This window comes from Spermophilus citellus, assembly GCF_964194105.1.
Source record: "Spermophilus citellus genome assembly, chromosome: 15".
NCBI classification, from domain to species: domain Eukaryota; kingdom Metazoa; phylum Chordata; class Mammalia; order Rodentia; family Sciuridae; genus Spermophilus; species Spermophilus citellus.
The window spans coordinates 96,479,288-96,493,818 of record NC_138195.1 but is presented as its reverse complement, the minus strand read 5'-3'; the positions used below and the strand labels follow the sequence as shown (position 1 = coordinate 96,493,818).

The 14,531-nt window shown below is 52.6% G+C and overlaps 1 protein-coding gene across 3 annotated transcripts in view; it reads right to left on the bottom strand.

Annotated features, from left to right (window-relative positions):
* The window catches only part of PPP2R2D (protein phosphatase 2 regulatory subunit Bdelta), a 37,562-nt gene that overhangs the window by 1,291 nt on the left and 21,740 nt on the right, over positions 1-14,531 (bottom strand). For 2 of the 3 annotated variants that reach the window (XM_081268612.1, XM_081268613.1), the window contains 3 exons: positions 7,847-8,024; positions 6,066-6,230; positions 4,066-4,327 (listed from right to left, as the gene is read on the bottom strand). In XM_081268612.1, the coding sequence (XP_081124738.1) occupies positions 4,066-4,327; positions 6,066-6,230; positions 7,847-8,024 (605 nt within the window). Of the gene's footprint in view, positions 1-4,065; positions 4,328-6,065; positions 6,231-7,846; positions 8,025-10,584; positions 10,698-11,077; positions 11,244-14,531 lie in introns of all 3 variants that reach the window. The other variant, XM_081268611.1, reaches the window with a different exon arrangement.

Here is a 14,531-nt window from a genome sequence, read left to right as displayed (position 1 = left end):
GAGATGGCTGCCTAAAGCTCACCTCCACACTCACATCCAATGCTGCCCGAGCTGACCCAGGGCTTCGAAGTGAGTGGAGTTCCTGGTGTGGAGGTGAGGTCCATGGCACTCACCCACCTTCCTGGCCAGGCCAGGCCAGTCTCTGCTCCCACCTCAACACGCTCACCCCGCCTGGTGCTCAGGGGAGGTGCCATATCTAGGTGCCCACCTTCAACGGGGTGGCCTCCTTACAGGGTGTGGGGCTTTCCCTCGCTATGTGCAAATACTACAATGTCCCATGTACCTCGTCTACGCCGGTTCACCAGAAAAAAGATGAACTCAGAAGAAGAGCTACACACAGCTGTCCTGTGCATGCGGGACCTGCAGCTCATCGCCAGAGTTCTGGTACCAGAGGGGCTGGAGAGGCAACTGTGTTCAAGCCCAGTCCAGCGAGTGCCAGAGCCCGAGTCTCAAGATGACCACACATGACCCAGGACTGCATAGGAGGGCGACTCTCACTGGGGGTTCTTCAAATAACCTCCTGCAAGGAACCCAGTGCTAAGATCTGAAGCGCAGTGCATACCTATAAATTCCTGATAGCCAATGCCCGCACCAGAGGCGGGCATCCCCTAGCCCACCTGGCAATCAATTGCCAGAGAACTGTTAGGCCTCTGCCCTGAAGTGTCACCCCCCAAGCAGGGAACAGCCTAGTGCAGACCTACGTGGACACATGAGCAAGAGGCCACGACCACCTGGTGTGGCAAGGGGCCAGGCAACAGCAGCCCTCAGCCTGGCCTTGCACCATCTTGCCCCTATAGTGCTACCAGAGCAGACGATGGGAGGGTCCTCAGGAGTAAATGGATGCAGCACGTATCACCAGGAGAGGTCTTGGATACTCGTGGGGATGTTTTACTGAAATGTATTTTGTAATATTTCAAATAAACTACAAGGTATCAGGAACAGTGCGGCCAGTATCCACATATCCATCACCAAGAAGGCCGAATCCCATCGTGCACCCCTCCAGAAAGCCAGGCCAGTCCTCGGCTCGGCTCCCTAGAGGCAGTGGGCAGTCCTTCATCAGAGCAGCCGTGCACTTCCCGTCACAGATCCATTTTGGGGGTACTCAAGGTCAAACCCAGGGTCTGACATTTGCTATGAGTGCTTAGCAGACTAACTGCACCCTGGCACAAGCACGAGTAAACCCAAAGGAGCCGTCTGTGTGGCTGGCACGTTGTGTCCTGTTGGCTTCCTCATGAAGCCACTTGTGACGCATGCAGTTCCCCACCTCTCAGCTGTTCAGCACTACGCTGCAGAACGAACAGCTGGTGGGACCCCCATCTCAATACCTGGGCTAGGGGTTCTGGCTCCCAGTCCCCCTGTCACCAGAATCCCACGCAAGGCAGGGCAGGGTCAGGCCTCCACCTCTGGCTGTGGATGAGGATGAGCCCTGTGAATTCCCACAGCTGTGCTGTGAGGGGGTCTCAGTGACTTGAATTTTTTTTTTTTTTTTAATGAACAAAGCCAGATTTATTGTTCTGGTAAAGAGACAGGACCCAGGGAGGGGAGAGGGGCAGCTGAGCACACCCCTTTCTTGGTGACCTGGGAGTCGAGCCCTGCCTGCTATGGCTCTTTCCACCACCTGCTCAGGGCACAGGCCCCTCTTCCTGGCGGTGCTGCCTGTGGGGTGCAGGTGGGGCTGGGGCCTCCAGGTTGCTTCTTGGAGGTGGCGGTGGCCTGGAGCTCACTGTAGTCACCACGTTGTTTCATCTTCTTCCAGATCCCAACATCCAGGCCCGCTTTTCCTCGCCCCCAGTTCTGTGCCTGGGCCACTGTTGCAGTTTTGCTCTTGGCTGGCTTCTGCCTGATTTGTGACTCTGCCCTTACTCTGGACTCTGTCCCTGCAGCACAGCCAGCCAGCTGGCACAGGTCAACAGACCTGTGTGGCCCTGAGACACTCACTCACTCACTCACGGCTTTGCTGCTGCTCTGCTGGTCCGCCTGGACCCCAGACCCTCTTTCCAGGGTCCCCCCTGCTGGAAACAGCCTGCAGTGAGCTCATCAGGGTCTTGCTCTCTCTTTGGTTTCCTGTTACAGTTGGTTTTGCCTCCCCCTGAAGATGCCTTCACCCCACAGGCTCTCTCACAGGGCCACTTGCCTGAGTGCACGACCCTAGGCAGGTGACGGTGCTCTCCAGCACACTCAGGCAGCTGGGCGCTTACAGCAGACACCACTACACCTGCAGGCCCCCTGTGGCTGTCCCAGCCAGACTTAGGTGAGGCTCAACCCTGTGCACAGAAACTGAGGTGAGGGGCCTCGAGAGGCCTGCCTTCGTAAAGGGACTGAGGTTTTCTTAAGACACTGGGCTAGGGGCTGGGGATGTGGCTCAAGCGGTAGCGCGCTCGCCTGGTGTGCCTGCGGCCCGGGTTCGATCCTCAGCACCACATACCAACAAAGATGTTGTGTCCGCCGAGAACTAAAAAATATTAAAAATTCTCTCACTCTCAAAAAAAACATGGGCTAGCTACCAGGAGAAGAGGCTGTTGTGAAGGGAGTCTGGCTCCTGTGGCTGCCTCTCCTGCTCTTTGACTCATGTAGTCTCACCAAGTGATGCCATCTACCATGAAGCCATCACCAGAAGCTAAAAAGATGGAGTCACTTGATCTTACCTTTCAGCCTTCAACCTGTGAGCTAGACAGAAGGATAAGCAAGCCTCTCTGTCAAAAATGCCCAGCTTCCAGTATCCTGTTATGGCAACACACACAGGACTAAGACAGACCTCCATAGTGGCTGCAGGAGTCTGCTCTCAGCCTCAAGGGCCAGTCTGTGTGGGATGTGTGTCCTTCCCAGGTTCCTCTTGAGACCTGCTCTGCACTATGATGTGCACATGGTGCCTTTATAGTGTCTGCTGCAGATCTTGGTGCCTCTGAAATCTGTGTTGTCTTCCCTAAGCTGAATGTACTGCTGGCTATGCTACTTTAAAATGCTCCTCTGCACATGGACCTAGGCCACACCCTACCCTCTCCTCCACACTTAACCTTCAGGCTTTCTGCTTCTGTGGCTCACCCTTCCATCACGATTCCAACTCTCTCTGAACTGGATCTGCTGCTAAACCCACAGTGGATTCTCTCCTGCCGTATCTTGCGTTTTAAGAATTTCTGTCTGATTTGCTTTCAGGTTTCCTAGGTCCTTTTTAATAGTCTGTGGTTCTTTTTCAGGTGTTGGTTCTTTCCTTTAACACAGAACTGTTTCAAGCATCCTTATTTTATATTCTGTAACGCACGACTTCAACACCTCAATTCTCAGGAGTTCTGCTGCTGTTGTGACGGCCCATGGTGGAGTTTTTCTAAGTATGGGTGGTGACTTTCCTCAAGAGTCGCACAGGTGACTTTAGTCTGGGGAGTCCTAGGGCCCAGCAGGAGCACCAAAGGTGCGAGCGCACTGGCCTCCCCTACCCTCAGGAGCCGGGTTAAGTACAGGCTTGTCCACTGCGTTCCTCACAAGCAGAGGCTCTTCCAAGCCCGGCGTGTCTTGGCTGTTACACAACCCCATGGCCTACACGGCCTCTGCCTGGCCCCACGTCACTCCGGGAACTTACGCAGCACAAACATCACACTGCTTCCTGTGACCTGAAAAATAATCTCTTTGGCCTCTCTGTGCATGCTCTAGGCTGGCATGTCAGCCTGTGCAGACCGAGAGCAGGCTGCCTATGTGGCGGCTGGACATGAGGCATGAGGCTGGACACAGGAAACCAAAAGGGAGCTGAACCCAGAAGGCAGCGTCCCAAAGCTCAGGGTGGCCACCTGAAGGCCGAGCAGATCCTTACTTCCTTCCTGTTTGCTCACTGGGGAGGGGGGGGGAGACCACACACACACATAATGTCGAACAGCAGGAACTGACACCAAAGCACCTGGTGCTCTGCTGTGGGCGGGGGAGCAACTTCTCAGTGCCCTCCCCTCCAGACCCTGCCCCCAGGCCCCGTGCACACAAGCCCCTGCATGCTCCTCTGCAGCTCTGTGCCGAAGCACCACCCCCCCACCAAGGGCCTGCTGAGACTCCAGGATGGCGGCTCCTGCCCCGCGGGCTCACCTGTCGGAACCGTTCCAGCAGCACTCAAACTTGTCGAAGATGCAGTCGTTCTCATAGAGGGAGCAGAGCTTGCTTCGCAGGTACTCATGCACCTGGTGGGTCTCCACTGGCCTGCTCTCCATGTTGAGGTCCCACACCTTCACTGACAGGTAGTCTCGGGTCATCATGTACCGACCACTATGGCTGAATTTGACGTCGGATATGGATGAGATAATTTCTGAGAAGAAGGACCTACTACTGGGATCTTCAGGCTCTTCAAAAACTGAAAAACAAAATAAAATATTTTCAGCTTCTGTTTCAAATCAGAAAACAAGTTGTTTTACAATTTAGCAGGTCTCAGTCCCCCCAGTGAGACTCCGCAGGGTTCAGCCTCGAAACTGCATCCTCTAGGACACTGCCCCAGTGCCAGCCAGGACAGCTGCTTGGAAGCACACTCAGATTGCAAGTCAATGCCGAGCCAGAATCTCACAGGCATGGCCCCAGCCCGAGACCGTCACCACAGGGAAGCCTGTATCCTCATGACACTGGGCCAGCGCATGCCACGATGATTCCTGTCCATGTCCGTAATTAGAAGATACATGCTTTTCACAGGTGTGGTGCTTGGGACCTCTTAGAGTGAGCCTGCTCTCTGTAGGGTCAACACCTGGTTGCTCTGCTGGACTGACCACCACTTCGACCACCACCATGGTCCAGGTGTGGTGTTGTTCTGTACTGGGGACTGAACCCTGGGGTGCTCTACCACTGAGCCACACTCTAGCCCTTTTCATTGAGATGGGATCTTGCTAAGTTGCTGAGGCTGGCCTTGAACTTTCCATTCTCCTCCCTCGGGTTCCCAAGTGGTTGGAATTACAGGTGTGTCCTTCCACCCCTGGCTGCTGGTCCAGATTTTAACTGTTACAGTGGTTCTGCTGGCCAAAGTCAGTCAGCAGAAGGAGTGTTGTCTTCCATGCTGAAATCACGTTCTAACTGTGAGAGGTCCTTGTGCCTTCTCAGAACCTGCTTTCTCTATTACAGAACCTGGACAGAGCTCCCTTCACCTGGCCGGTCAGGAGGAGGTGCCCCTGAGCCTCTGGGCCACCAGATGCCCTAGCGCATGGCTCTGGCTCAGCAGGATCAGGCCAGGGAGGTGTGCTGCCATCATCTGCTTTGGCTTCCCCTTGCTTCTTTCCACATAGGAACCTGTGACGTTTGTTTCTCTGCATGAAGTTAACCTGAGGCCAGCTTGTTCCAGCAACCAGCTCTGCCACCACTAAGCCACTCTGCTCACAGGCGAGCCACCCCTGGTGGTTGCACCTGCTGAATGCTGAGAACACTTCTTCATGGCAGGCAGTGTAACAGGAGCACGGTGCTCTGACCACAGGAGAGAGCAGGCAGCAGACGGCAGCTGGGGAGGAGCCAGGGGGTGCCCTGGGCTGGCTGGTGCTGTGCCAGCAGGGACACCCACTGAAGGGCAGGTCAGGGACTTCACTGTCAGGGAAAGCGCCACAGGACGCAGAAACCCGCAGAGCCCTGTGGGTAGGGGCCAGGAAGGGCAGCAAGGTCTCCATATCCCAGAATGCAATGGCACAGGCCCTGGAAGTCTCATGTAACCCTCCCACCTCAGCCGACGGTGACCCTGAGACTACAGGCCTGTCCCACCACACCCAACAGGCCTGTTCTTCCTGGCTAACGATGAAACAAACGCAAAGCTTTCCTCCCCAGAAGAGACCTCAAGGCTCAGTACTTGCAGACAGTGCCCTCGGGGAACTGGCTTCAGGGGGAGCAGAATGCAAGTGATCAGGCCCAGTGCCTTCGGGAGCTTCAGGCGTTAGGGGGGAGGCCACAGTGGCTCGGTGGACCCGGTCGGGGATGAGCTCAGCTGAGGCACTGAGGCTCAGGGAGGGTAAGTGCTGGCACTGAACCACTGGCCTCATGACGCCAGCCCAGGATGGACACTTGTAGGAACAGGACCAGGCCTGGGTGAGGCCCAGCTGGAAGGAGGACTAAAACAAGGTACTTACACTTAGAGTGCCGGTCGCACAGGGCGGAGGAGCGCATGTCACACAGCCGGATGGTCCCTTTGCTGCTGCTGTACACAAACACGTTGCACTGGTGTGGGTGGAACTCGGCGGCGGTGATCACCTCCGTCAGCTCCTCCATGTTGGCAGGTTTGATGTCCACGATGTCTGGAGGGAGGTGTTAAGGCGCATGCTGCTGATGGGTGTGCTGCGGACACACAGGGGGGGCCCCAGGGCGGCGGGGCAGAGGCCCAGGAGGCTGACTGCGCACATCACATTCCCAAGGCACACCAGAAAGCAGCTTCAAATGGCCGTGGCAGTCCTGCCACGGGCACCTGGCCACGGGTGGGTGTGGAGACAAGCTCTGCTTTCGCCCTGCTGCTGTACTGCCACCCTACCAGCCTCCACCATGGGCGCCTGCGCTGGAGGGCTCCTCTGCAGAGCCCCACACTCTGTCCCCACGATAGAACACAACTCCGCCAGGTCTAAGGTTCCCTTGCAGATTACCTGGAGCCAAGTAAGCACTTGTGGAATTGTCAGAACAATGCCAACAGAGGTGGCTGTCACATGCAGAAATCGGTTCATCCAAAAAACAGGGCTAGGGCTGGGGCTGGGGCTGAGTGGTAGAGTGCTTGTCTAGCATGTGTGAGGCACAGGGTTCTACTCTCAGCACTGCATATAAGTAAATAAAGATCAGTTGACAACTAAAAAAATATTAAAACTGGGCTGGGGATGTGGCTCAAGCGGTAGTGTGCTCGCCTGGCATGCGTGTGGCCCGGGTTCGATCCTCAGCACCACATACAAAGTGTTGTGTCCACCAAAAACTAAAAAATAAATATTAAAATTCTCTCTCTCTCTCAAAAAAAAAAAAAAACAAAAAACAAAAAAACGAAGACAACCTTTCTTAAAAAAAAAAATTTATATATATATATATATACACACACACAAAAACCCAGGGTAGGCAGAATACCCTGTGCCAGTCTGGAATGGGGAGGACCAGATTCACCTTCCAGCTGAGACAACTAAGAACACACACACAAACTTGAGTCCACAGCTTGAATCACGGGATGCCAGAGAGGGAAAGGCACATCCAGAGAGGTTGGAGGCACAACCAACCCACAGTTGTGCTGGCAGCAGCAAAGGAGAGGATCTAGTCGGAGCTAGGACACAGAGCTGGGAGTTTGGGAGAGCTGCAGCTGCGATTCCCAGGGCAAACTGGGGAGCAAGGACCCCAGAGACCTCGCAGGGAGACTCGTGATGGTGGGGCAACGCAGGGCAGCCCCCGACAGTGACCAGCCAGCAAACAGTGCCCTGAGCTCCTGCCAGTCACAGGCAGGCTCTGGGCAGTTCTTCAGAGGGCAGGAGGCATGAGGTACATACAGGGGATGGCCATACCAGGAGGCCAAGGCAGGAGAGTTGTCACACCACTAAGGGCTCAAAATTCTCACCTGGGGCTGAATGTGAGAATTCTAATCAGAGTTTTATTTTCTACTCTATTACCACTTGTAAATTTAAAAGAAAAACCACAACATTGATTTTTCAAATACACTCTGTTTAAAATTGCCTCTGACTGAATCAGGTGGGCCATGGGCTTCAGGTCAATCCCCTACAAAGCACTTCCCCAAGATAGGGGGAAGTTTATATTTCTGAGAACTTCTTCACAGGCTATTAGGGAGGAAACTGTCTTCAAAGATCAATGCTGAGCTACATGAAGACAAGTGCACATGAAAACAACTGAACCACCCCCCAGGGAAACGCAGAGACCACCGCCTAGTGAAGGATACTAAAACTTCTATCTGTGATTTCTAAATGCCACAGGTTAATTCTCAGGTCATCTGCAGAAAGATACGTTTCATGATCACTATTTACTGAAATGGAATTTATATGATACGTATGAGCATTTGCAAAAATTCGTCGTGGGCTTGCTTCTACCATGAGGTCCATGGGCTTCAATATTGGAACCTAAAAAATGGAAGGAAATAGGAATTCAAAACAAGGGTCATGGTAGCGTAAGAGTAAAGCAGGTATGGGACAGATCTAAGGTAGGGCCAGCCACACCCCCAACTGACCAGCGAGCAGGACTGCAGCCACAGGCACCACACCCCACGTCTCGAGGACACCTGTGTCCCTGTGGCCCACCCTGGAAGGTAAGGAGATCCTTGCAGTGCCAGCGCCTGCAGCTGGAGCACAGCCTCTCCCGCTGCACTCAGTGCTCGCGTGCGGGCCCCTCAGAGGAGCTGAGGCTGCTCCCCTTCTTGATCGGGGGCTAGTACGTGGCATGTCCAGTCTGAGCACCCCAGGGCTAGTCACTTCCACAGTAGCTGCGTTTCTGGGCACGTACACTCCCTTCACTTGAAGGTTAAGAAGAAAAGCCACAAAGGCACCCTCCCCATACCTGTGCTGAGTGTTGTGCCTGAGGGGCTCCAAAAAACAGGCTGCTGTGCCAAAGAAACGAGGAGGAGGAGGGTGCCTGGCCAGAGCACACTGCGCCAAGAACAGAAGCAAGAATGCAGGCCTGATCCTCACCAAGCAAAAGGAAAAGTCGAGGAATACTGTTGCCTGTTTTTTTGGTAACCAGACATCAGAAGGGAGCCTTGAAGGCAGGAAGAAATCTCTCATCTGAGTCTTCCCCAAATTCTGTAAAAATAAGCTGGGGAGCTGGGTGCTAATGCACACTTATGATTCCAGTTACTTAGGAGGCTCAGGCAGGAGGATCACAAATTTGAGATCAGCCTCAGCAACTTAGGCCCAAGGCAACTTAGTCAGACTCTGTCTCAAAATAAAAAATAAAAAGGTCTGGGGATGTGGCTCAGTGGTAGAGTGCCCTGGGTTCACTTCCCAGGAACAGGAGTGTCGGCTCTACCATGCACAGGAATAAAGCACATGTGCCAGGACCCTCTGACAAGTCTCTGATCAGAACACAGGGCAACTAATAATGCCGCGTCCTTCTTGTAATCAAACCCCTTTTCTGGCACTCAAAGAAAAAAATTAAAACAGTGACATTCGGGTTCCTGCCCAGGTAGGCTCAGTCAAGGTAACAGTCCTCTGTGAGTCTAATACAGACCTCGGTTCACAAACACAGCCCCCTGGCCCTGACCCTGCACCCTCACATGGTGGCCAACTGTGCTCATCAGTTTCCTGTGGCCCCTGATGCATGGTTTTATTCAGGATGATGGTATTAAAGGGCCACATAGGACCTGCAGTTTCTCCAAAACAAGCAGGTGAGCTTCTGGGGTAGTGCAGAGTCTGACTGGGAGCAACATGGATTCCTGAGAGGGCTGTACACACAGCTGGTGGGAGAGGGACCGACGGCATAGGACTTAGGACAACTCCTGTCACCCAAACTCCTACTTCACAAGACTGAGAGCACTGACGATGGCTGTGGTGGGTCCTCAGCACTAGGGAGACCGCCACCACATGACTCCTGTAGATTGGTGGATACACCTGCAGCAGCGTGGCACATCAGAAGCCACCGGCGTTTTCAACAGAACATCTGAGTTCCCATAAGCTGATAGAGCAGATGACACCGCCTTCCCCAGCCTCAACACAGACCCTGGAAATGAGGAGGAATGCTGCACCTACCGTCTACTGCAGGTGGAGATGGCTTTGCTGCTCTGTCACCACCCTCCTGGTGCAGTTCAAGAATGGCACCAGAACAGGCCACGCCCACCCTGGGCTGCAAGCATGCCCAGTGGGGCCTGGAGTGTGTTGGGGTGGGGATCTGTGGACAGCACCCTTTCTGGGATCTCCCTTGACCATTGATTTGGAATGTGCTCACTAACTAGTATTTCTTTGACGAGCAAGAGTATATATAACCAGGGCTTAAACCTCATTGAGAAATCAGCAGCCAACGGTTTTCTAAATAGTAGCCGCAGCCCCTGGGACCGAGGCTGGGCTCCACTCCCGGCAGCACTTTCCCTGTCTTATCTGGGCCCAAGTCCAGTCAGCTTAAGCCCTGTGTCTTAAGACACCCTTCAGCCAGAACAATGCCAGACACTGAGATTTCTAAGGTTTATGCAACTATACAGGTGTCGAAACATGAAAAAAGTCTAGTACAGGAACTGATGAATTATGGTCACTCCATACTACACACGGGGGCACCAAAACGTAAGAGGAGAATCTAACGATTAGAAGTAATGACGCTCACGGACACCCTGATGCAAAAAAGTCAGCAACAGCAGAGTGTGCCTTAGCTCCTGAGCAGGAACTCCAGGAACACCACCACAGAGCACCCTCTGCCCACAGTCCGACTTCCAGGCTGCAGCCTGAGCTGCCCCCAGGGAAGCGCTCTGCCACGGGGCTGGGTGTGAACTCTCCCTGGTACCTCAGCTGTACCTCTGAGCAGCATGTCGCTTCTGCCTGGGTGGAAACCTTCCAATGTCCCCCCTTGAACACACACACGAAGGCGACTGCTCCGTGAGGAGCAGCTCCTGGGTCAAGAAGGCAGTGTCATCCACGGCACTCGCCAGACAGCTGAGGTAACGAGGCTGGGAAGTTTAAAGAAAACGGAGGGCGTACCTACCCGCAGTGCTGTGATTCTAAATGGGTCTCGGAGTCGTCCATCTTCATCTTTCAAGTTATAACCTTCTGCTCTTTTATCCCGTTCACTTATTTTCCATAATTTAATAGTTTTATCTGCAAATAAAAACCTCATTCTTCATGTTAAAAGAAAAACCATAACATGCACCACTATTACTTAGGTATCATACTAAAAACTGAGGTTCTGTTGGTATCTAGGCTGGGGGAGGTCTTTAAATATGAACATTTCCAATTACAGATGAACGTTTTTCTTGGTAAAATAAAAATGCAGACACATGTGCAGAGTGGTGGACACAGTATTGGTTGTTGGGGGGCACATTTTGAATCTTTAACTTATCACTTGCCACTGTGGCTGATAATTTACTCTTCCAAAAGTTTAAGCCAGAAACAATTTCTAGAAAAAAAGAAATCCACATATACAGAAGGTTAAAAACAAAACTCTAAATCAAACAGTCACTCAAATAAAAAACTCTTACCATTTGTAGACAGTAGAAAATGAGCAGCATTCTGCTGTGGCAGCCACCTAATTTTATTAATCTTTTCCTCAATTTCTAGACTTTTCAAATAGTCGAACTCTGGTTCATGACTTTGAAAGGTACTGTAAACATTATATTCTCCCCTGGAATGAGGGCGGATTTTATTCTGCAAGAAAACATGACAGCTACTTTACTGAGTGAAGCCCAGTCAGGCGAGAACAGGGCAATACAAATGTGAACACCATGGTACTGGGTATTGAATCCCAGGGCTGCTTAACCACTGAACCACATCCCCAATCCTTCTTATTTTTTGAGACAGGGTCTCACTAAGTGGCTGAAGCTGGCTTGGCAGGCTTTGAACCTGTGATCCTCCTGCCTCAGCCTCACAAACTGCTGGGATTACAGGCGTGGCTACTGTGCCCAGCAACATTTTTAAAAGTTAAAACAAAAACAAAAACAAAAACCCTGGGTTACTGGCTACAACAGCATATGCCTATAATCCCAGCAACTCGGGCGCCTGCAGCTGGAGGATCATGTGTTCAAAGCCAGCTTTGGAAACTTTGCAAGTCCCTATCTCAAAATTTTAAAAAGGGCTGGGGATGCAGCCTAGTGGGAGAGTGCCCCTGGGTTCTAGCCTCAGTATGGAGCAGAAGGGGCAATCCTGGGTCAAAAAGATCTCACACAGATTAAATTCAGAATTAATGTACTCAGAGAAAAGAAACAGGCATTTCCCAGCCCTTCTATTCCATGTTCAGGCTGCATACGCAGCAAGCTCCATTTGGCAGACCCCGCCTAGATGGATACCTAAGTGTGAGCTGCTGCCTGCCTGCCTCTGTCCTGCCAGGTGGACATCTAGGCCCGCAGAGGATCCGTGCTAGTGGCCCGAGTCAGTGGGAGAGGAGCCCAACAGAGCCAGGGGCTACGCCAGCTCTGTGGCAGTAACTCAGACACAGCACACACACCGTGGCAGCGGCAGAGTCATCCAGGCAAACCACACAGCAGGAAAGCACAGAGACCGCAGACAGGATCTACACAAAGATGTCCCCGGTGAGGTGCTGCTTATGAGAACTGAAACACACAGAGCAGTTCTACCGGTCACAGTAGAGAAGACACATGCCACCTTCCAAGACCTGGTAACTGTGGGAGGGCAGGGGCACTCAGGGAGATGGGGCCAGGGGCACCGAAGTGGGCACCATGAAGTGTCATTTGCAGCCTGAGTATTTCCTGTATTTCCCCCCTTTTCCAGTACTGGGGACAGAATCCAGGACCTCACATGTCAGGCAAGCCTCTGAGCTATACCCTGTCTTTTGTTTAATTCTTGCTCTATAACCCATACCTAAAAATTCTACATTTTGGCACTTTAGTCTGTATCCCAAGGAACGGGAACTCAACAAATCTCTATGTCAAGATGGGCACTTCTTTATATTTCTGAATTATGATCAAATACTATGAGAAGGCATCCCCCAAACCACCTGAACCTCTCCCTTGCTGAGCGCCACGTCCTGCGCAGCCCTGAATCCAGGGCTCGCTGGCAGGAGCTGGAAGCCCCTCACCAGGTGGCTTTCCCCAGTGTGCTGTGTTAGGCTAATCCACTCAGCTCTCCCTCCTGGCCAGGCCTCACTCCTCTAGAAGAAAGCACAGTCTACCAACAGATGGTTCCGACTTACAAAGGAAAACAGCAAAACTATTATTTCAAAATAAAGATCTGCACCAACAAGTCAGTCCCATGCCAAGAAAGATCAGCAGTGTCTGCTGCCTGAGCCGCTCCGACCAGGACCCAGAACAGCACTGTGCCCCCACCACGACCACCCTCGACCCTCACAGACTGCCAAAGCCCAAGATGGCCCAGCAGTCCCAAGGCCCCATAGAGAGACCTCCTCCCTTACCCAGGGAGAAGGGTTCTGAGGGAAGTCTTCAGGGGGCTGGGGAAAACAGGAAGGGGTGCTGGGTGGAAAGCAGGGTTCTGACTTAACTGCATGCAGTGCGCAGATCTGCTTCTGCAGGGTGGAGCTGCATGCTGGGCAGACTGGAGACACACACCATTAAACAGAGCCGCCTTCCTCTCACATGGGGGCTCCCTAAGAGACAACCTATAGGAGGGCTCGTCCTTCTCGCACTGCCAGATTGCTCCCTTACCGTCCACCTTCCTGGAGGCCAGAGTATCTCAACAGGTCCCTAGCGAGGAGCCTGACTCCTGCTCTAAACCAGGACGTACATCTGGACACCTCTGAGCTGAGGGGTGGCGGCTTAGCTACTGGCCGCTCCAGCTTCTCAGCTCAGTGCTGTAACACCAGGATGGCAGGTCTGCCAGGGATGGGCGTGTAATCCACCCTGCCCTACCAGAGCCAGGGAGAGAGCAAACAGCCCTTCCTCCAGAATCCACAGCATGAAGACAGAGGAAAACAAGTTGCCAGGGTTTACCCAGCTGTACTGGACCAGGGCACCACAGGGTAACATCTGTAGAGACGCTCCTGGGGGACTCAACATACCTCAGCCAAGAGCTTAAAATGCAATCCATTTTAGAACAAGATGTCTGATTTTTATGTCAAATTCCAAAAAAAGCTTTGCTCCCTGGGGAGATGACAGGAAGGTAAAGGATTATCTCATAACCTGCTGGGAAAACACAGGACCTACACTTACAGACAGCGTGCAGCCTGGCACATGGTGGCTGTGCAGCACACAACAGCCCTGCTGCCTTGCTGGTCACAAGAACCCTACTGAGGCCACCGGAAATGCCAGGGTGGGGGCAGGATGGGGGTGGCAGGCAGGGCCTGGGCCTATTTCCCATGCTCTCATGTGTGAAGAAGTATTCCTCACAGAAGTGACCCAGAAACCAGCTCTTGAGAGTGGGTCCACCTGTGCGCTCCTCCCTGAAGGCCAGGGAAGCCTCCAGGGGCTTCAGGGAGTGCCCTTCACCTCTACCGAGAGGATCTACACTCCACCAGGTCCTCCATAGCAAGTGCTGTGGGAGCTGGTCAGCACCCCGAGGACGGCAGGAAGTCACATGTTCCAAACACCATGGCCCTCTACCTCCCTCCTCTGGTCCTTGCTTTGGATTCTCCCTACTCCAGCTGAAGGCAGCAGGGACTCGGGAGCTTGCTATGGGAGGCAGATCTCTCCGCTGGTCCCTAGGCAAGGTTTGTGTGCACCAGCCAATGTGAGGGAACTGAGGGTAAAGGAACTGGATACTGAGAAAATGATTGCTTCCTTTCTTTTTCTGTTTTTAAAAAGCAGCAGAGGGAAAGTTTGTTCGTTTGCTTAAATATTTTAAAACAAATATTTAAATATTTTTCTTTAGTTGTAGATGGACATAATGACTTTATTTTACTTAATTAACTTTTATGTGGTGTTGAGGATCAAATCTAGTGCCTCACACATGTTAGGCCACAACCCCAGCCTGTGTTTCTTTTCTTGTAAGTGATAAGAAGGTGTGAATTATTTTATTTGGTTTGAG